Source organism: Carassius gibelio, chromosome A4 (assembly GCF_023724105.1).
Source record: "Carassius gibelio isolate Cgi1373 ecotype wild population from Czech Republic chromosome A4, carGib1.2-hapl.c, whole genome shotgun sequence".
Classification (NCBI taxonomy): domain Eukaryota; kingdom Metazoa; phylum Chordata; class Actinopteri; order Cypriniformes; family Cyprinidae; genus Carassius; species Carassius gibelio.
Window position 1 is genome coordinate 19757210 of NC_068374.1, and position 21556 is coordinate 19778765.

Genomic DNA, 21556 nt, shown 5'->3' on the forward strand with positions numbered 1-21556 from the left:
ATACACCCAGTACACATATATTACGTAAACAAAAAAACTTAATTTAGATGCGATTAAACACGATTAATCATTTGACAGCACTAATTTTCTTTTTATATTTTCTGTTTTCTTTTATTTTAGTACAAAAACCTGTACGTATTCATTCGTGTTTGCTTTCATTTATTTTTGATCTGTGATTCGCTACAAAACATGCTAACTTTTACTCTAAAAGTGTGTACATGTATTCTCACGTTTACCTGACATTTATTTAAACAGAATAGAGTCATATTTTCTTAATGACTCACAGAAAGACGATTCTCTGATGATTCATCAGGCAATATTGCATGATCATAATTCCCACATGGTGACAGTAAATTCTGTGTTCTGCCTCATAATACAGTTATGCATTAGATAATTGTATACAATATCTACATTAGGTCAGAGTAGAGTGAGTTTTGAGCAAAATCATTGTGTATTAATCTGATACTGTCACACGCATTGATTTTCTAAAAAGCCATTTCTGATTTTATTTTTGTATGAATTGTCATATTGCAGTATTTTACCCAATAAAAAAAAATATTTGTATTTTTTGGTATTTTATATGTTACTCTACTGGTGGGGTAGCATCACCCGGGGAGAATTATTATTATTAATATTTTTCTAACTCCACTGGATAATATCAGTTGCGTTTGTCTCTTATTTCTAAAGATTTGCTGCTGGTTCACCAGTGTAGCTTTGCAAACCTCTGCTAGTTATTTGTAAAAAAAAAAATAAACAGAAAAAAAATATAAAAATAATAATTATATACAGATTTATTTGCCAAAATGTATCATAGGCCCATATTAACTCCAAATTTACCACAAGTTTCCGATAAGGCTAAGGAGGCACATGTGAATGCACACACATCACTACTAAAAAGCAGAAAGACATAAATAAGCAAACATGTGCTGATTGCTGTCACTTTGTTTTCTTGTTGGTTGGTGTTTGTTAAATGCTGTTAATGGCTCATCATGTTTGAATTTTCTCTCTGTTTTGAAATTTCTGGTGTCTGATACTTTTTGCCATTTAAACAAGCATAAAAAAATGGACACATTACAAACTGTACTGTACTAGTTGATCTACAAATGGGTTGAATGATTAATCAGTGTTAGTTAATGACTAAATATAAAGGTACATATAAAGAACCATTTAGAGATATATCATTTGGGGATATATCTGCATATTACTGCATCTCTGCATATTAGTGAATCTTTTCTATGTGAATACACCTCTGGACATGTGAGTGTTTTAATAATGTTAAATAAATATACTATTTGTTTGTATTTTATTATTATGTATTGTGATTATTATATATATGTATTTTTTTATTATGTATTTAATTTTTGATTTATTCATAAGTCAGTTTAGCAGTGTTTTTTTTTAAATGTATTTGATTCTGAACACAGATACAACATTATATATCAAGGCAGTTAAACACAGGAACCAAATTGTTCATGATTTCAAAATTTGCCATCTCTTCCCTGGCCCATAGTTCATTATGACAGTGGAGGGCAGCCCAGACAGATTGACTGATCCCAGACCTATGGAGTATTCAGGCCGGAATCAGACAACACCTCAAGCCAACTGCTGTTCCCCAACTCTGAAGGCAAGAGACACTTTGACAATTTGCCACAATCTAAGTTTAACTAAGTTACTATTAGGTGATAATTTGTTTTAATGGTTGAATGGCTGTAGCTGAATATTTGTCAGACAACAACAACAAAACTATAAAATACTAAATTAATCTCTCTTCTGCCCTTGTGTCTGCAAAGGTCTTTATTGGTTTACTTGCCTTCTGTTATTTCACAAAATCCTTGACGGGGGCTTACACCAAGAGCACCATCACCCAGATTGAGAGGCGGTTTGAGATCCCAAGCTCCACTGTTGGTATCATTGATGGCAGCTTTGAAATGGGTGAGTAGAGATGTGTTGAGCTGCACTGAGAAATTAGTGATGTGGTTCAGACATTAGATGAGTCACACCATTGATGTTATATTGTGATGGAATGGCTGATCATACTTTTAAAAAATGGGACAGTTGATGCTGTAAAATAACATAAAACTTGTTAAATAACATAACTTTTGCTTGCAGGTAATCTGTTGGTCATTACTGTTATTAGCTACTTTGGTGCTAAGTTTCACAGGCCCAAGATTATCGGAGCAGGGGTCCTGTTGATGGGTATAGGGACTCTATTAATGGCTTTACCTCACTTCCTCATGGGGCGGTGAGTAACATTCATTGGTCAATGAAAAATTCAGTGTCCACAATAAAGAATAGGAAAGATCATTTAAACATCTAGCTTAAAACACATGTGTAAAGTTCTTAGAAACTTCCTCTTTGTAATCATGTTCAATTTCATGTGGTTTTTAAAAACTTTCATAACATTTGCAAAAAAAGTTCATATTTAATCACTCAAAAATGTCATGTAGTCTATAAATTCTGTAGACCCCCATGACAGTTATATCACTGTATGTCACCCAAATTAACTTTAATTCAGTAAAAATGTGTCCATCACAAAAAAATAAATAAATAAATAAGAAGAAGGGGAAAAATATATATTTAATTGAATTCATGCATTGTTGCTCTCTCGGTAATAAATATAGACAATATGTCATTTTGAACTTTTCTTTTTTTTTCTATCTGTTTTTCTGACAGGTACATGTACGATACAGCTGCCACCCACACTAATGATCCTGATAATTTCACAGTGAGCTCCACATTCTCATCTGACACCCAGAATACTGTTCAACAGCTTGTTTCTGGTAATATGTGGTGAATATGTGAGAAAACATGTGGGATATTTTATTTGTGAAATGCAGTTAAATACCTAACAGAGCACACTTTATGGGTTGTATAGGTAATCTAAAAGGAGAAGTGGAAAGCTCACCCACATGGGGGATTGTATTGTTTGGAAACATTTTGCGTGGCATTGGGGAGGCCAGCATTGGCCCTCTGGGAATGTCATTCATAGATGATTATGCACGCCCAGAAAACACTGCTTTTTACATTGGTGAGAATTTCTTTGCATCTACCATAAAAACTATGCATGTATCAGCATGTGATTTACCGTATTTTCTGGACTATAAGTCACACTTTTTTTTCATAGTTTGGCTGGTCCTGCGACTTACTGTCAGGTGTGACTTAGTTTTCAAAATTAATTTGACATGAACCGAGAGAAATGAACCAAGAGAAATGAACCAAGAGAAAACATTACCATATACAGCCGTGAGAGGGCGCTCTATGCTGCTCAGTGCTCCTGTAGTCTACACTGAAATCATAGAGCGCCCTCTCGTGGCTGTAGACCGTAATGTTTTCTCTTGGTTCATGGTTCTAAATAAATGTGACTTATAGTCCAGTGCGACTTATACATGTTTTTTTCCTCATCCTGACATATTTTTGGACTGATGCGACTTATACTCAGGTGCGACTTATAGTCCGAAAAATACGGTAGTCCATTTTCTTCTTTTGTTATTTTCTGTAGGTTGTCTGCACACAATCGGAGGCATTGGGCCAATTTTCGGTTACTCACTTGGATCTCTGTGTGCTAGTCTATATGTGGATATTGGCTTAGTGAATCAAGGTGAGTTAAAACTGGTATATTGCCAAATTAGAATTGGTATACACCCTTCTTAGTGGTAACTCACAAAACAAGAATCAAAAAGAAGTAAAAAATTGCTTTCTTAGTTTTGACATGTAAAATGGTATCTGGAGAAACTTTACACAAGGTGTGTAGAAACAGTACAGAAAGTGTAAAATAAAAAAAAAATATATATATATTAGGGGTGTAACGGTTCACAAAATTCACGGTTCAGTTCGATACGGTACACTGGTGTCACGGTTCGGTACGGTTCGGTACGTTTTAGATACAGCAAAATGAAAAAAATTGGCAGATACATTTCCTTGATTTTTAAAAAACGTTTTATTTATTAAAACTAACAAAGTATGTTTTTTTTACATTGAACAATGAAGGAGCTATTTTTCTTAGCAGCATACTGTATAAAACAAAAACAGCTCCTTATAAAAAAAAATGAAAATGTTATATTGTTGTAGTAGTTATGAACAAATACAAAGATGTAACTTTGTATATGGAACTCTATAACTCTTTATATTGAGTGTTTTTACTCAATTGGTTCTCTATAGGGCTTATGTTTTTTGGAACAAAGCAGGAATTACAGTCTGGCTGAAATGGGCTCGTGAAGGAATATTGTAACGGGGCTCAATTACATTAAGCATGTTCTTAAAACCTGCGTTTTCCACTATAGGCGCTCCGCTCACTCAGTACGCAATATTGAGTGATATATATATATATATATATATATATATATATATATATATATATATATATATATATATATATATATATATATATATATATATACAATAGTGTAGCACCACTTGTGGTGAAGGGAACTTTAATAATAATAAAAAATACCTATGCATTTCGGGCCTAAGAGCTATTTCAAGCCATTTCAAGAGTTTGTTAACATGTAAGACAAATAATGTGATTTATATAATTCAATGTCCATGTACAGCTCCTCCTTAGTATAGTGGACAGTATCTCCGCCTGTCACACTGACCGGGGTTCGATTCTCCGACGAATAGAGCTAGTTTAAAACTAACAAAGTATGTTTTTTTTTACATTGAACAATGAAGGAGCTATTTTTCTTAGCAAGGCACCAAACCCCCAACTGCTCCCTGGGTGCCGCAGCATAAATGGCTGCCCACTGCTCCGGGTGTGTTTTCACAGTGTGTGTGTGTTCACTGCTCTGTATGCGTGCACTTTGGATGGGTTAAAAGCAGAGCATGAATTCTGAGTATGGGTGAATACTGCCATACATGGCTGAATGTCACGTCACTTTAACAAAATGTTTGTTGGTTAAACATCCTGTTCATTAAAAGAAAGGATAACAGAACACAGAAGTGCAATTAATGGAAAAAATATAGTCCTGCTGAAAGACCTTTTTTTGTGTGTGTGAACATAACCATAAAATATATATATTTTTATCTTTGTTGGAATTGAAAAGGTTAAACAGAATATACGAGGAAGTAATATTGATTGTATAAGAAGGAAGTGGGAAGCTTTTGGGTTTTTTTATTTGTAAATTATTTTTCCAAAGGGTAAGAATGAGGATTTTTCTTTTTAGGACTTTTTGTGATAGTGGTTTAACCCGTTAACTGTCAGACTTTTTGAGCATAGACCTGAACTTAACTTGAACTTACATTTTTATAAATTTTTTTCTGATTTGCAGCAGAGACTTAAGTGTGTTGTATGTCTCCTTTCTATGTGTAAAATATGTTAATGGTGATGTGGATCAACTCTGATTGGGTGATTGTTGCTTTTGAATAGTTAACACTTATTAATTTGTGTGACATCTTGAGAGAATAATTTTTTTTATGTTTATGTATTATGTGCATTGAATACCCTGAGTAAGTCTCTTAGGTCGAAACAATAACACTTTTTAATTATTAAAGATCCCTTCATCACAAGGGTGCTGGATTTTTTTTTAAAATTATTATTATTATTATTATATGTATATATATATATATATATATATATATATATATATATATTTTTTTTTTTTTTTTTGACGTACCACTGTAGTACTTACTCTTTAAAGAACCCTAGAGTACCATGTAAATACCATGGTATATGAATATAACAATGGACATGTTAGAGTAGGAGGTTCAGTTCTAGAGCAGGGGACCACCCTGTTTTGCGCAGTTGGAGCAGGAAGACCATTGGGATCTGGTAGAGGCAAGAGGCCTCAGGGGAGCCAGTGGAGTATGTGGCTTAGGAAATCCCAGTATAGCAATCAAACTAGGGTAGGCAATCTGGATAGGAGAACTCAAAGAATTTGGCTGAGTGGGCAAAGGAAGAGGAGACTTGGGAGAATTTGAACAGGAGAGTAAATTGCTCTTGTAGCTCTGGGAAAATAGGATTCCCTGGGGAATCAGCAGAAACCAAATTAGGAAAGTCCAACATAAGAGGCCATTGTGGAACTGGTTGGACTATTTTAAACCATAGAGAAGAATGACCCAAAGAAAGTCCGTGAAAAGAGCCATGAAAAAAGCTAGTGAAAATGCCAAGGAGGAGCTGGTGAAATATTGAAGGATGATTAAAAGCTTGGGTTTTTGTGGCCAAAACAAAAAGTATAATGGAACCTTCTGTTACCAGAAAGTATAGCCCACAGGCAGCATCTATGATTAGAAAAAGGGACTAAAGGAAGAACTCACCGGCAGAACAGAAGTAAGGATGATTGGTCTGTGAGAGAGAGATGGCCAGGATGAAGATTAGGTCGCTGTTTTGAGGAGGAGGAAATGCATTTTAAATCCCAATGGGTTAATGATAAAGGCTTGGGCTTCTTTAAGGTATACATCACACAGAGTTTGATTGTAATCTCAAGTGGAGTTGGGTTTATTACTTAATTGCAAGTTATGTATAGTGAACAGGTATGTATGATAACAAAAGAGCTTAACCTGAAAGAACTGATGGAATTTATGGACAGCCAGTATGGGAGCCATACATGGAGACAACAGATGAAGACAGAGCCCGGTGGAGGTGTAATATGTTTAACAGATATTTTGTTTATTTAAATATTTTTTTCTCATTATCAGACAGTGTGACCATCACCCCTCAGGACTCTCGCTGGGTTGGGGCCTGGTGGCTGGGTTATGTGGTTTCTGGGCTGTTGACTCTTCTTGCTGCTTTGCCTCTTTGGTTCCTGCCAAAATCTTTACCTGAAAACCCCCAAACCTCTAAAGCATATCACCCCTCAAACGAACACAAGCAAACACTCAGCATTACAGAGATTGCCAAAGGTATGTCAAAGATACACTGACCACAAACGGTAGAATTAAGGTCTAATTAAATCTAACATAGTCAATGATTTGTATAGTGCAGTTGTATGAACTACTTAGATACGCTTAAAGGTTTGTGTGACATTTTATAGCTTGACATATTATATATAATGATTACAGTGCCCACCACTAATATTGGCACCCTTGGTAAATATGAGCAGAGAAAATAAATAATCATTGTGCATCCTTTTGATCTAACATTCAAAAAATTCACAAAATTCTAACCTATCATTGAAGTAAAATAATGGAAAGTGTGTGTGTGTGTGTGTGTACAATTATTGGCACCCAATTATTGCAAAATTGTTTTCCCAAGGTAACAGCTCTGAGTTTCTCCTACAGTATAATTCCTAATAAGTTTGGAGAACAGCTGACAAGAGATCAGAGACCATTCCTTCATCCATAATCACTACAGATCCTTCAGATTATCAGCTCCATGTTGGTAGTTCTTCTCTTTAGTTCACCCCACTCATTTTTATAGGGCTCAGGTCTGGGAACTGGGATGGACATGGCAGAAGCTTTAATTTGTGCTCAGTGACACATTTTTGTCTTGGTTCTGATTTTCATTTTGGATCATTGTCCTGATAGAATATCCAACCATGGCCCACTATACAATTTATAACAGAGGTGGTCATGTTGAAAAAATGTTTATCTGTTGATATTTGATAGAATCCATGATGCCATGTACAGTATCTGAACAAGATGTCCAGGACATTTGGCAGGTTTCTGTGCACATCAGCAAATCATTGACAGAACTCACTCATGTACGCCACCGCAATCGTCTTTACCTTGAGTGCAGTCTTCATCCATCAAAACTTTACTAGTGAGACAGTGGTTATCCAGTCAAGAAAACATAATTTGCGTCTCATCTGGCCATAGAGCAGTGGAATGTGTTGACATTGCATTCAGTCTGTACTTCACACAGCGTGTGTGATGTGTGAGGGCTTCAGAGACAAACACAGAATATTACAGACCTTGTGTTTAAAAGCCAAACACACTGGAATGAATAATTCACTGAAAACACAACGCAAGTCTCTGTTTTCTTTGCAATTTCTGATGTAAGCCTAGTTTCCTTTATATTAGCGGTATTTTGGATGCACTGTTTGAATGCATTTGCTTACTGGATTATTGGAAAAATAAAACTTTCCCAGAGTTCAGCGGCTTAAAATTATCTTTGCCGACAGCAATATAACCCTGGAGCCCAAGACCGGTTGCCCACTGAAGCTAAGCAGGGCTCAGCCTGGTCAGTACCTGGATGGTAGACCTCCGGGGAAAAACTAGGTTACTGCTGGAAGAGGTGCTAGTGAGGCCAGCAAGGGGTGCTCACCCTGTGGTCGGTGTGGGTCCTAGTGTCCCAATGTAGTGATGGGGACACTATACTGTCAACAAGCACTGTCCTTTGAATGAGACGTTATACCGAGGTCCTGACTCTCTGTGGTCTTTAAAAATCCCAGGTTGTCTTTCAAAAAGAGTAGAGGTGAGACCTCAGCATCCTGGCAAAATTCACCCATTGGCCACTGACCATGATGGCCACCTAACAATCCCCAAATCGGCTGATTGGCTTCATTACTCTGTCTCCTCTCCACCAATAAGCTGGGGTGTAGTGGGCGTTCTGCCAAAATATGGCTGCCGTCGCATCATCCAAATGGATGCTGCACACTGGTGGTGGATGAGGAGATAGCCCCTGACAATGGAAAGTGCTTTGAGTGCCTAGAAAAGCGCTATATAAATGTAAGGAATTATTATTATTATTATTATTGTTATTATTATTATCTGATTGCAAGCAAAGAAGCAAAATTGGGTTAAAAATGTATAATAGAAATTATGATTCAATAATTTTGCATATATATATATATATATATATATATATATATATATATATATATAGGCAGTTCTCCAGCTATGATCCTTGGAGAGTCTTTGACCACTCAAACTCTCCTCTTCACCCTGCATTAGGATATTATAGACAGACCTCCTCTTCCAGTATGGCACTGAGACGCAGCATCTCATAGCAGCAGTTGGTCCGCCCTTGTCCACAGAGCAATTCTGTGGATGTATGCATTCAGAACTTGCGTCCAGGAGGGAACCTTAGGGACAATCAGGGTGCACTGTCTGCAGCCTTGGTCTGCGGTGATCTTCATTTAGAAACGCATCATTAAAATGAAATGTTACTCCGCAAATACTCAACAAAGAGTCATGATATGTCCATAGAAAGCTTGACATGTCTACTTTTAAACTAAGCAAGTCTTAATAAACAAATATTCTGTGATAAAGTTATCCATATGAAAACAACACTTTCACGTCTTTCACTTCTCCCTTCATTATATCTAATGTGACCATGCCCACGCGCTAAACGAACTATTGATATTATAATGTTCCACGTGAAGCTCGCAGCATGTAAACGCCCGTACCACAGAAAACAAAGCAGCGAGACTGTTATTCAAGTTTTTTTTTTTTTTTTTTTTAAAAAACCTCAGGATTTGAGTTTTGGATTTCCCCAGAAAATTCCCCAATATTTTTTTTTTAATCTACTTGTATTAGTTTTCACACAAACTGTTCACATTTTACTAGTTAGACTTTTTCCAAACTATAATTCCTGATTAATGTATAATCAATTAAAACATTATGAAGTTTCATTCACATCATCTAAATGTTCTACTGCACTACTAGTATCAGTGACCATCAAAATAATGTTAATAATGTAGTTTATCATTTAGTTTATTTGAGAGCACATAAAAAATATACACTTTGGAAATGCTAGTTATGTGATATTCATTTTATATATTTGAACATTACACAATACCAGTCAATACCAGTTTGCTAAATCAGTAATATTGTTCAGTATTTGTACTATTTGAAATAACTGCTTTCTATTTGAATATATTTTACATTTAATTTGTTTCCTGTGATCAAAGATACATTTTAAGCTTCCAAATGTAACAATATACACTATACCATTCAAAAGCTTGAAGTCAGTATATATAGAAATTAAAACTTTTATTAAGCACACAAGTGATGATAAATACAATAATTATGTTAAGACAATGCTGTTTTTTCAATTCATCAAAAAAAAAAAAAAAAAAAACAATATTCTCAGTTCTTTTCAACATTAATGATGATGATAATAATAATAATAATAATAATAATAATAATAATAATAATAATAATAAATGTTTTTTTTGAGTAGCAAATCAGAATATTAGAATGAATTCCGAAGAATCGTGTGACTGGAGTAATGATTATAAAAATTCTGCTTTGAAAGTCATCTTTGATTGTTCCTAATAAACTGTTTAACTGCAGTCGTGACAAACCAGCCCTAGGACCTGATCTGAGACACAACTTGCTTTATAGTGAGCATCCTGAACTTTAGACACAGATCTAAAATGTGACACAACCCTCCATCCTTCTTCGGAATGATGAAGTTCCGGCAGTAGAACCTGGACTGTATTTCTTGAGGAGGGACCACCTCGATGACCTCCTTCCTCAAGAGAGTGTTCACTTCTTGTTCCATTACCAGAACCTGCTCTGGGTCTTCTAGAGTGGGAATCACCCCATTGAACTGAGGCGGAAGAAAACCAAACTGGATTCTGTAGCCTCTCTATACAGTGTGCAGGACCCACAGAGACACATTTGGCAGTAGGTTCCACACTCTCGAGACTGACCTCTGGTGTAATCAGAGCGACAAGCTCAGTGTCCTGAAGCAGAGAACCAACAGGGGACAGCCGAACTAGCTGCTCTAGAGACCTCCTTAGAGGTAGCGAGGCTCTTAGTACCACTACATTTCCAGGCAGTGACTGAGAGAAGTGCTCATTGGAGAGTGCTGAGCCCGGAAGCACCATGGGTGGGTTTACGAGCCCGTGGCACCTTTTGATAATGGTATTGACGGCATCGCCAAACAGGAAGAAGGTGCATACGGGTGGTTAAAAGGAAGACCCCGTCCATCTTCTTCATATCAGACAGGCTGCTCTTTCAGCAGGTAGGCTTCTGTGCCTGTAACATGGCCATTTCATTGCCGACATGCACCAGCCTGACCCGCTGCCATTTACCCCTTGTCCACCAGTGCTGACATGGTACGCAGTGGCTTAGAAGGCAATGCCGGAGCCTTCAAGGACGATGTCCACCAGGGGACAGATAGCTCACAAACGTCTGCTCAATCTGGGGCATCACCCTGTAGCCATGCTCACTCAACCCCACCAAGTTGGCATAATAACGTGGCAGGGTTGAAGAGGTGGGCCGACTACCTTGACATCTTGGTGAGGATATCAGGGAAGTAAGGAAGGCTCCAGCATGGAGGTGGCGGCTTAGTCTGCCGAAAGCATTCATCCAGTTTGCTTTTCTGTGGTTCAGCCTGAAGACAAGGAAGACAAGTGGAGCATTGAGCCCTCTCCCTGGGGGCAAGAAACCTCTCCCAGGATCTGGTGGGTCCAGTGCCATCACGAGAGCAGCCGCCACTCCGCTTCAAGGAACGCTGGTGAAGGCTCCCTCCTTAAAGAGAGAAAAGCGTATGCAGTGGCAAAAGCCAGCTGACCCTGCGTGCTTCACTCCTGAGCAGACAAAGCACAGACTGTGTATATCCCCACTTGAAATGTACAGTTGGCGGGGAGGAACACACAGCCTACAAGGCTGTCTACTCTTGCCCAGATGCTTCACTTTGGCTGAAGCTTTAGACACATTGGAGCTTTAAAGTGGGACAAACAACAAGGCTTACAACAAATAGCAACTAACACACACAGAGTGCTGGCTGAATGACAGAAAGCTTATGCTTGTTTCCACTGCAGGTGCTTTTAAGATTCCTGGTCACCCCACTAGTGATGTCTTGCCAATCCATTGGACTGATTACACACATGATTCAGAGCGTGTTTACACTGAAGACATACCCATAGCATTTGACATAGCTCAAGTTCCTGAAGGGGAACTTCCTGATTTAATTCATGTGTTTCCCCTCACTTTCCATTGTTTTACTTCAATGATAAGTTAGAATTATGTGATTTATTTTTGTGTTTTTTATGTAAGATTAAAAAGTTAAACGATGCAGATTTATTTTCACAGTCACCTTTGAACCAATATTAGTGGAGAAGGTACTGGATATAATTGTATATTCAAAAGGTGACCATTAGATTCTCCATTAAGTGTTATTATTATTATTATGAATACAATGTTCATATATATATATATATATATATATATATATATATATATATATATATATACAATTTATTTTGTTATGAAAATTATGCTTATTTGCTTGTTTTTTGTTTTGTTTTGTTTTGTTTATTTAGATTTTTGGCCATCTATAAAGCATCTGTTCACCAGTGGGATCTATATCCTGCACCTGATTTGCAGTGTTTTGGCATTCAATGCCTTTGTCATTTCTATAACTTACACACCAAAGTATTTGGAGCAGCAGTTTGGACAAAGCGCATCAAAGACCAATTTTCTCATAGGTAACAGTTGCTGTATATTATTATTATTATTATTATTATTATTGCTAGCTGTTTAAACTAGCTGTGCTTATATGTGCAGGAGTGATGTCTATTCCACCACTGGTTCTGGGTATGTTCCTCAGTGGCTGGATAATGAAGAGGTTTAAACTAGGTCTGCTGGGATCTGCAAGACTGATGTTTTTCACCTCTGTAACCTCATTGGTTTGCATAATACCTTACTTTGCTCTCAGCTGTGAAAACATAGATGTCGCTGGGATCACGGTGCCATATCAAAGGTATTTTTTATTCATATTTATAGTCATTGTATAAATATTTTTGAATCATGGAAAATATACACCTATCCATTTAATTTCCTGCCTAGGGTTTAATATAATAAATTGTTTATGTGGCAGAACTTTTGAAGTTCAAGATGTAAGCCATGATTTACTTACTTCTTGCAATGCTGGGTGTCCTGACTTCCTATGGGATCCAGTGTGTGGACAGAACGGAGTGACCTACATCTCTCCTTGTCATGCTGGCTGCAATTCCACTCTGGGTACAAGACAGAATATGGTGAACAGCTACTTTTAACACTTGATGACAAATTCTTTGTTACATTTTTTTTTTTTTTTTACTTTATTTATGTTTGTATGTATTTATTTACACACTTACACGTTTGTCAGACATTCCATGGCTGTACATGTATCCAGAGCTGGGGACTGACTTCTGGGAATTCCTCTGCAGTGCTTGGACAGTGTTCGCGAGAGAGTAGCTGCACTAAAATGTTCTACATCTATCTGGCACTGCAGTCTCTCGCCTTCTTTGTTTACTGTCTGGGCACAGTTCCTTTCTTCCTCATCTCATTGAGGTACTGTTTAATTTGTTTCCATCATACTGTAATGCAGTTGCTCCTTATGCTTGTTCCCTATTTTCAGTGGCCTATATTGTATTTGAATCAGTTTCAAATATTGTATAACCTTCATTGTTTAAATAAACAAACAAACAAGCTGTGAGTTGGTTGGTTAATCTTAAGAGTCAAGGTTGGAAATCCTACTCACAATGCATTGAGGCCAGAAATTAATTATATAAATATCTTCATACAAAATGTATTATTTTAATTAAAAATAAAAATTGAGAATTGGTTGTGTGGATGATTGTAATCGCAATTGTACATATACTGTATATAATATACAATTATCTGTATGAAATATGTTCTTGCAGGATTGTGGATCCTATGCTGAAGTCTCTCTCAATGGGAATATTTCTGTTAGTTTTAAGAGTCTTCGGTAAGTTAATATATGGATTTGCTAATACTGCAAAACATTGTTTTTCATGAGGGGAAACTTACAAATATGTCACAGATCTTTATATTTTTCTTGTCTTAAACATGCATTAAGCCACAGGATTATTTTAAGTTTAATTTATTGCTTTTAAAGGTGGCATTCCTGCTCCCATTTGCTTTGGAGCTCTTATTGACACAACCTGTCTGAAATGGGGCCAAAATAAAAGCGGTGAAAGAGGTGCATGCAGAATGTATGACATTGAAACTTTCAGGTGAGCAGATCTAGCAGGATGATGCTATGTAGCCCTAATATGAATGTGTAATAAAACCCTAATTAATGTGTAATAAAATTTTATTTGCCCCCATCAGGTACCTATTTCTGGGACTGGTGAGCTCTCTTCAGGCATTTAGCTATACCCTTTTATGGATTTTCACCACACAGATTAAGAAGAAAGTACAGTACGATGAGAAAATGTCCAAGGACATAGAACTCCAATACCCTATGCTACGTGATCCAGAACAGGAAAATAATATAAAATAATGTTCTGCGATGTCGTTGTTTTATTTTTATTTTTATTATTGATTTATTGTTCCTGGGTCAGTTTCAAAATATGATGACAAACACTTTTATTATTTTATATCTGTGGCTAAGTTCATGAAAATCATGCCATTCATCTGAGAGTCAGAGTTATGTCTCTTTTTTATTTATTATTTAATTTACATGGTGATTTGCCCACGAGTAAATAAATGCTGTAAACAACTTTAGCTCTCACTGTCATTACTGTGTTGTATTTATTAATACATACAAATATTTGATGTTATAATGTATTTCTTTTTTGTTAACTTGTAAATGCTATTTTCTATGTTTGTGTCTGAGGGAAACACACACACCCACACATATATTTTCCAAGTTATCTAATAAGCTTTACATAAGGGGCAGGACATTCCATTTAAAACCACTTAATGAGTTCCAGGAGAAAGGGCCAATCACACAAAATAAGCAATTATGTACAGTACATCTGAGTCCATTAGATGAAGCAAAGTTGAGGAAAGGTCATACAAAATTTAAAATGGAAGACAGCCATGAGTGTGGCATATTTAGTATTAATTTTTTGTTAAGTATGCCCTCATGTTCCTGTTAATTGCTGTAATGTCAGCCTCTTTAATTACCAGCCCAAAGCCTAAATGTGTGATTTGAAACTCCTCTTGAGTGAGTTCTGAAGGAGAAAGAAATGCATGCATTTTTGTAAACAAAATGAGGGTGAGGAAATGTTTACAGAATTTTAGTTTTGGGCTGAATTATCCCTTTATTGAGTTTCATTATAGCTGGGAGTATTTTTTTGTCATGTGTACGTATAACAACCACTCCTAACACAACATTAAAGCTCTCAGTCATTACCACAGGTATTTATGACAGTCTAGGAATGTTATGTTCAGTCCACATGTCTATTCCTGTTCCTGAAAATTACAAATATGACCTTGACTGACTCATCAGTGAGAGTTGTTGAGGTAATGAAGAGAATGTGTTCACCATCACAAGTACCCATTACATTAGCAGAGAGGCCATGTTCCTATTAGCTTTTTGGGTAACATTTCACTGAGCGTATAGCCTGGGGTCAAAGTTGATAAACACTTTGGATTTAACTGTAACACAGAGAAGCAGTGTGAGCAACTGTGAGTGACCCTAACCAAAAGTATAGTGTTCTGGCCAGTCCAGCTAAACAACAGTGCAATTCCATAAATTAATTCCTCAAGGCACATGGTGATGAACAAATAAATAAAAATAAATTATATATACATACATACATACATACATACATACACACACACACACACATATATATATATATATATATATATATATATATATATATATATATATATATATATATACAGTATTGTTCAAAATAATAGCAGTACAATGTGACTAACCAGAATAATCAAGGTTTTTAGTATATTTTTTATTGCTACGTGGCAAACAAGTTACCAGTAGGTTCAGTAGATTGTCAGAAAACAAACAAGACCCAGCATTCATGATATGCACGCTCTTAAGGCTACCCATAGCATTTGACATAGCTCAAGTTCCTGAAGGGGAACTTCCTGATTTAATTCATGTGTTTCCCCTCACTTTCCATTGTTTTACTTCAATGATAAGTTAGAATTATGTGATTTATTTTTGTGTTTTTTATGTAAGATTAAAAAGTTAAACGATGCAGATTTATTTTCACAGTCACCTTTGAACCAATATTAGTGGAGAAGGTACTGGATATAATTGTATATTCAAAAGGTGACCATTAGATTCTCCATTAAGTGTTATTATTATTATTATGAATACAATGTTCATATATATATATATATATATATATATATATATATATATATATATATATATACAATTTATTTTGTTATGAAAATTATGCTTATTTGCTTGTTTTTTGTTTTGTTTTGTTTTGTTTATTTAGATTTTTGGCCATCTATAAAGCATCTGTTCACCAGTGGGATCTATATCCTGCACCTGATTTGCAGTGTTTTGGCATTCAATGCCTTTGTCATTTCTATAACTTACACACCAAAGTATTTGGAGCAGCAGTTTGGACAAAGCGCATCAAAGACCAATTTTCTCATAGGTAACAGTTGCTGTATATTATTATTATTATTATTATTATTATTGCTAGCTGTTTAAACTAGCTGTGCTTATATGTGCAGGAGTGATGTCTATTCCACCACTGGTTCTGGGTATGTTCCTCAGTGGCTGGATAATGAAGAGGTTTAAACTAGGTCTGCTGGGATCTGCAAGACTGATGTTTTTCACCTCTGTAACCTCATTGGTTTGCATAATACCTTACTTTGCTCTCAGCTGTGAAAACATAGATGTCGCTGGGATCACGGTGCCATATCAAAGGTATTTTTTATTCATATTTATAGTCATTGTATAAATATTTTTGAATCATGGAAAATATACACCTATCCATTTAATTTCCTGCCTAGGGTTTAATATAATAAATTGTTTATGTGGCAGAACTTTTGAAGTTCAAGATGTAAGCCATGATTTACTTACTTCTTGCAATGCTGGGTGTCCTGACTTCCTATGGGATCCAGTGTGTGGACAGAACGGAGTGACCTACATCTCTCCTTGTCATGCTGGCTGCAATTCCACTCTGGGTACAAGACAGAATATGGTGAACAGCTACTTTTAACACTTGATGACAAATTCTTTGTTACATTTTTTTTTTTTTTTTACTTTATTTATGTTTGTATGTATTTATTTACACACTTACACGTTTGTCAGACATTCCATGGCTGTACATGTATCCAGAGCTGGGGACTGACTTCTGGGAATTCCTCTGCAGTGCTTGGACAGTGTTCGCGAGAGAGTAGCTGCACTAAAATGTTCTACATCTATCTGGCACTGCAGTCTCTCGCCTTCTTTGTTTACTGTCTGGGCACAGTTCCTTTCTTCCTCATCTCATTGAGGTACTGTTTAATTTGTTTCCATCATACTGTAATGCAGTTGCTCCTTATGCTTGTTCCCTATTTTCAGTGGCCTATATTGTATTTGAATCAGTTTCAAATATTGTATAACCTTCATTGTTTAAATAAACAAACAAACAAGCTGTGAGTTGGTTGGTTAATCTTAAGAGTCAAGGTTGGAAATCCTACTCACAATGCATTGAGGCCAGAAATTAATTATATAAATATCTTCATACAAAATGTATTATTTTAATTAAAAATAAAAATTGAGAATTGGTTGTGTGGATGATTGTAATCGCAATTGTACATATACTGTATATAATATACAATTATCTGTATGAAATATGTTCTTGCAGGATTGTGGATCCTATGCTGAAGTCTCTCTCAATGGGAATATTTCTGTTAGTTTTAAGAGTCTTCGGTAAGTTAATATATGGATTTGCTAATACTGCAAAACATTGTTTTTCATGAGGGGAAACTTACAAATATGTCACAGATCTTTATATTTTTCTTGTCTTAAACATGCATTAAGCCACAGGATTATTTTAAGTTTAATTTATTGCTTTTAAAGGTGGCATTCCTGCTCCCATTTGCTTTGGAGCTCTTATTGACACAACCTGTCTGAAATGGGGCCAAAATAAAAGCGGTGAAAGAGGTGCATGCAGAATGTATGACATTGAAACTTTCAGGTGAGCAGATCTAGCAGGATGATGCTATGTAGCCCTAATATGAATGTGTAATAAAACCCTAATTAATGTGTAATAAAATTTTATTTGCCCCCATCAGGTACCTATTTCTGGGACTGGTGAGCTCTCTTCAGGCATTTAGCTATACCCTTTTATGGATTTTCACCACACAGATTAAGAAGAAAGTACAGTACGATGAGAAAATGTCCAAGGACATAGAACTCCAATACCCTATGCTACGTGATCCAGAACAGGAAAATAATATAAAATAATGTTCTGCGATGTCGTTGTTTTATTTTTATTTTTATTATTGATTTATTGTTCCTGGGTCAGTTTCAAAATATGATGACAAACACTTTTATTATTTTATATCTGTGGCTAAGTTCATGAAAATCATGCCATTCATCTGAGAGTCAGAGTTATGTCTCTTTTTTATTTATTATTTAATTTACATGGTGATTTGCCCACGAGTAAATAAATGCTGTAAACAACTTTAGCTCTCACTGTCATTACTGTGTTGTATTTATTAATACATACAAATATTTGATGTTATAATGTATTTCTTTTTTGTTAACTTGTAAATGCTATTTTCTATGTTTGTGTCTGAGGGAAACACACACACCCACACATATATTTTCCAAGTTATCTAATAAGCTTTACATAAGGGGCAGGACATTCCATTTAAAACCACTTAATGAGTTCCAGGAGAAAGGGCCAATCACACAAAATAAGCAATTATGTACAGTACATCTGAGTCCATTAGATGAAGCAAAGTTGAGGAAAGGTCATACAAAATTTAAAATGGAAGACAGCCATGAGTGTGGCATATTTAGTATTAATTTTTTGTTAAGTATGCCCTCATGTTCCTGTTAATTGCTGTAATGTCAGCCTCTTTAATTACCAGCCCAAAGCCTAAATGTGTGATTTGAAACTCCTCTTGAGTGAGTTCTGAAGGAGAAAGAAATGCATGCATTTTTGTAAACAAAATGAGGGTGAGGAAATGTTTACAGAATTTTAGTTTTGGGCTGAATTATCCCTTTATTGAGTTTCATTATAGCTGGGAGTATTTTTTTGTCATGTGTACGTATAACAACCACTCCTAACACAACATTAAAGCTCTCAGTCATTACCACAGGTATTTATGACAGTCTAGGAATGTTATGTTCAGTCCACATGTCTATTCCTGTTCCTGAAAATTACAAATATGACCTTGACTGACTCATCAGTGAGAGTTGTTGAGGTAATGAAGAGAATGTGTTCACCATCACAAGTACCCATTACATTAGCAGAGAGGCCATGTTCCTATTAGCTTTTTGGGTAACATTTCACTGAGCGTATAGCCTGGGGTCAAAGTTGATAAACACTTTGGATTTAACTGTAACACAGAGAAGCAGTGTGAGCAACTGTGAGTGACCCTAACCAAAAGTATAGTGTTCTGGCCAGTCCAGCTAAACAACAGTGCAATTCCATAAATTAATTCCTCAAGGCACATGGTGATGAACAAATAAATAAAAATAAATTATATATACATACATACATACATACATACATACACACACACACACACATATATATATATATATATATATATATATATATATATATATATATATACAGTATTGTTCAAAATAATAGCAGTACAATGTGACTAACCAGAATAATCAAGGTTTTTAGTATATTTTTTATTGCTACGTGGCAAACAAGTTACCAGTAGGTTCAGTAGATTGTCAGAAAACAAACAAGACCCAGCATTCATGATATGCACGCTCTTAAGGCTGTGCAATTGGGCAATTAGTTGAAAGGGGTGTGTTCAAAAAAATAGCAGTGTCTACCTTTGACTGTACAAACTCAAAACTATTTTGTACAAACATTTTTTTTTTTCTGGGATTTAGCAATCCTGTGAATTACTAAACTAATATTTAGTTGTATGACCACAGTTTTTTAAAACTGCTTGACATCTGTGTGGCATGGAGTCAACCAACTTGTGGCACCTCTCAGCTGTTATTCCACTCCATGATTCTTTAACAACATTCCACAATTCATTCACATTTCTTGGTTTTGCTTCAGAAAAAGCATTTTTGATATCACCCCACAAGTTCTCAATTGGATTAAGGTCTGGAGATTGGGCTGGCCACTCCATAACATTAATTTTGTTGGTTTGGAACCAAGACTTTGCCCGTTTACTAGTGTGTTTTGGGTCATTGTCTTGTTGAAACAACCATTTCAAGGGCATGTCCTCTTCAGCATAAGGCAACATGACCTCTTCAAGTATTTTAACATATGCAAACTGATCCATGATCCCTGGTATGCGATAAATAGGCCCAACACCATAGTAGGAGAAACATGCCCATATCATGATGCTTGCACCTCCATGCTTCACTGTCTTCACTGTGTACTGTGGCTTGAATTCAGAGTTTGGGGGTCGTCTCACAAACTGCCTGTGGCCCTTGGACCCAAAAAGAACAATTTTACTCTCATCAGTCCACAAAATGTTCCTCCATTTCTCTTTAGGCCAGTTGAGGTGTTCTTTGGCAAATTGTAACCTCTTCTGCACATGCCTTTTTTTTAACAGAGGGACTTTGCGGGGGATTCTTGAAAATAGATTAGCTTCACACAGACGTCTTCTAACTGTCACAGTACTTACAGGTAACTCCAGACTGTCTTTGATCATCCTGGAGGTGATCATTGGCTGAGCCTTTGCCATTCTGGTTATTCTTCTATCCATTTTGATGGTTGTCTTCCGTTTTCTTCTACGTCTCTCTGGTTTTGCTCTCCATTTTAAGGCATTGGAGATCATTTTAGCTGAACAGCCTATCATTTTTTGCACCTCTTTATAGGTTTTCCCCTCTCTAATCAACTTTTTAATCAAAGTACGCTGTTCTTCTGAACAATGTCTTGAACGACCCATTTTCCTCAGCTTTCAAATGCATGTTCAACAAGTGTTGGCTTCATCCTTAAATAGGGGCCACCTGATTCACACCAGTTTCTTCACAAAATTGATGACCTCAGTGATTGAATGCCACACTGCTATTTTTTTGAACACACCCCTTTCAACTAATTCAACTAATTGCCCAATTGCACAGCCTTAAGAGCGTGCATATCATGAATGCTGGGTCTCATTTGTTTTCTGAGAATCTACTGAACCTACTGGTAACTTGTTTGCCACGTAGCAATAAAAAAATATACGAAAAACCGTGATTATTCTGGTTAGTCACATTGTACTGCTATTATTTTGAACAATACTGTATATATATATATATATATATATGTGTGTGTGTGTGTGTGTGTGTGTGTGTGTGTGTGTATATATATATATATATATATATATATATATATATATATATATATATATATATATATATAGGCACTCATGTGCAACAATTGTTGTGTTCTATATTGAAATAAAGTTGTTAGTCCTTTTTTATAATATGTATATATATGAATCACTCAAAAAATAATTAGTTTTTCTCAATCACTGTTTCCCATAGGGTGACAGGTATAACAGGTGGCTTCACTATGAATTCTGCATGTTCAGTTTTCACCACATTTGTTTCTGTGACGATTGTGTACCCAGAGAGACACAGGGAGAGCAAGAGATCCAATTGCAGGTATTATAATAAAAAGGCAATCCAAATCGTTGTCGAATACAGCCAGGGCCGTTTGAAGGAATTTAGGGGCCCCAAGCAAAATGGACATAGAGAGCCCCCCCCCCAACGCACGCAAGGCCTACAGGAACCACAGCATAGCCATACAGTTTAAGTTCACCCGCACTTTATATAAATAAAAAAAGGTTTACAGTGCAAATACTGCTTGAAAAAATA

The 21556-nt window shown here is 36.0% G+C and overlaps 2 protein-coding genes across 2 annotated transcripts; both read left to right on the forward strand.

Annotated features, from left to right (window-relative positions):
• Nucleotides 1–1561: 1561 nt before the first annotated feature.
• Nucleotides 1562–14119, forward strand: LOC127970975 (solute carrier organic anion transporter family member 1C1-like). Its single transcript, XM_052573697.1, has 14 exons — nucleotides 1562–1624; nucleotides 1791–1932; nucleotides 2110–2242; nucleotides 2674–2780; nucleotides 2876–3028; nucleotides 3500–3598; nucleotides 6634–6837; nucleotides 12153–12317; nucleotides 12397–12592; nucleotides 12710–12869; nucleotides 12980–13164; nucleotides 13518–13582; nucleotides 13733–13850; nucleotides 13948–14119. Exons 1-14 carry the CDS (start codon nucleotides 1562–1564, stop codon nucleotides 14117–14119), a joined length of 1962 nt encoding a protein of 653 aa, XP_052429657.1.
• Nucleotides 14120–14763: 644 nt separating this feature from the next.
• Nucleotides 14764–18007, forward strand: LOC127970981 (solute carrier organic anion transporter family member 1C1-like). Its single transcript, XM_052573711.1, has 8 exons — nucleotides 14764–14788; nucleotides 16041–16205; nucleotides 16285–16480; nucleotides 16598–16757; nucleotides 16868–17052; nucleotides 17406–17470; nucleotides 17621–17738; nucleotides 17836–18007. Exons 1-8 carry the CDS (start codon nucleotides 14764–14766, stop codon nucleotides 18005–18007), a joined length of 1086 nt encoding a protein of 361 aa, XP_052429671.1.
• The last annotated feature ends 3549 nt before the right edge of the window (nucleotides 18008–21556 follow it).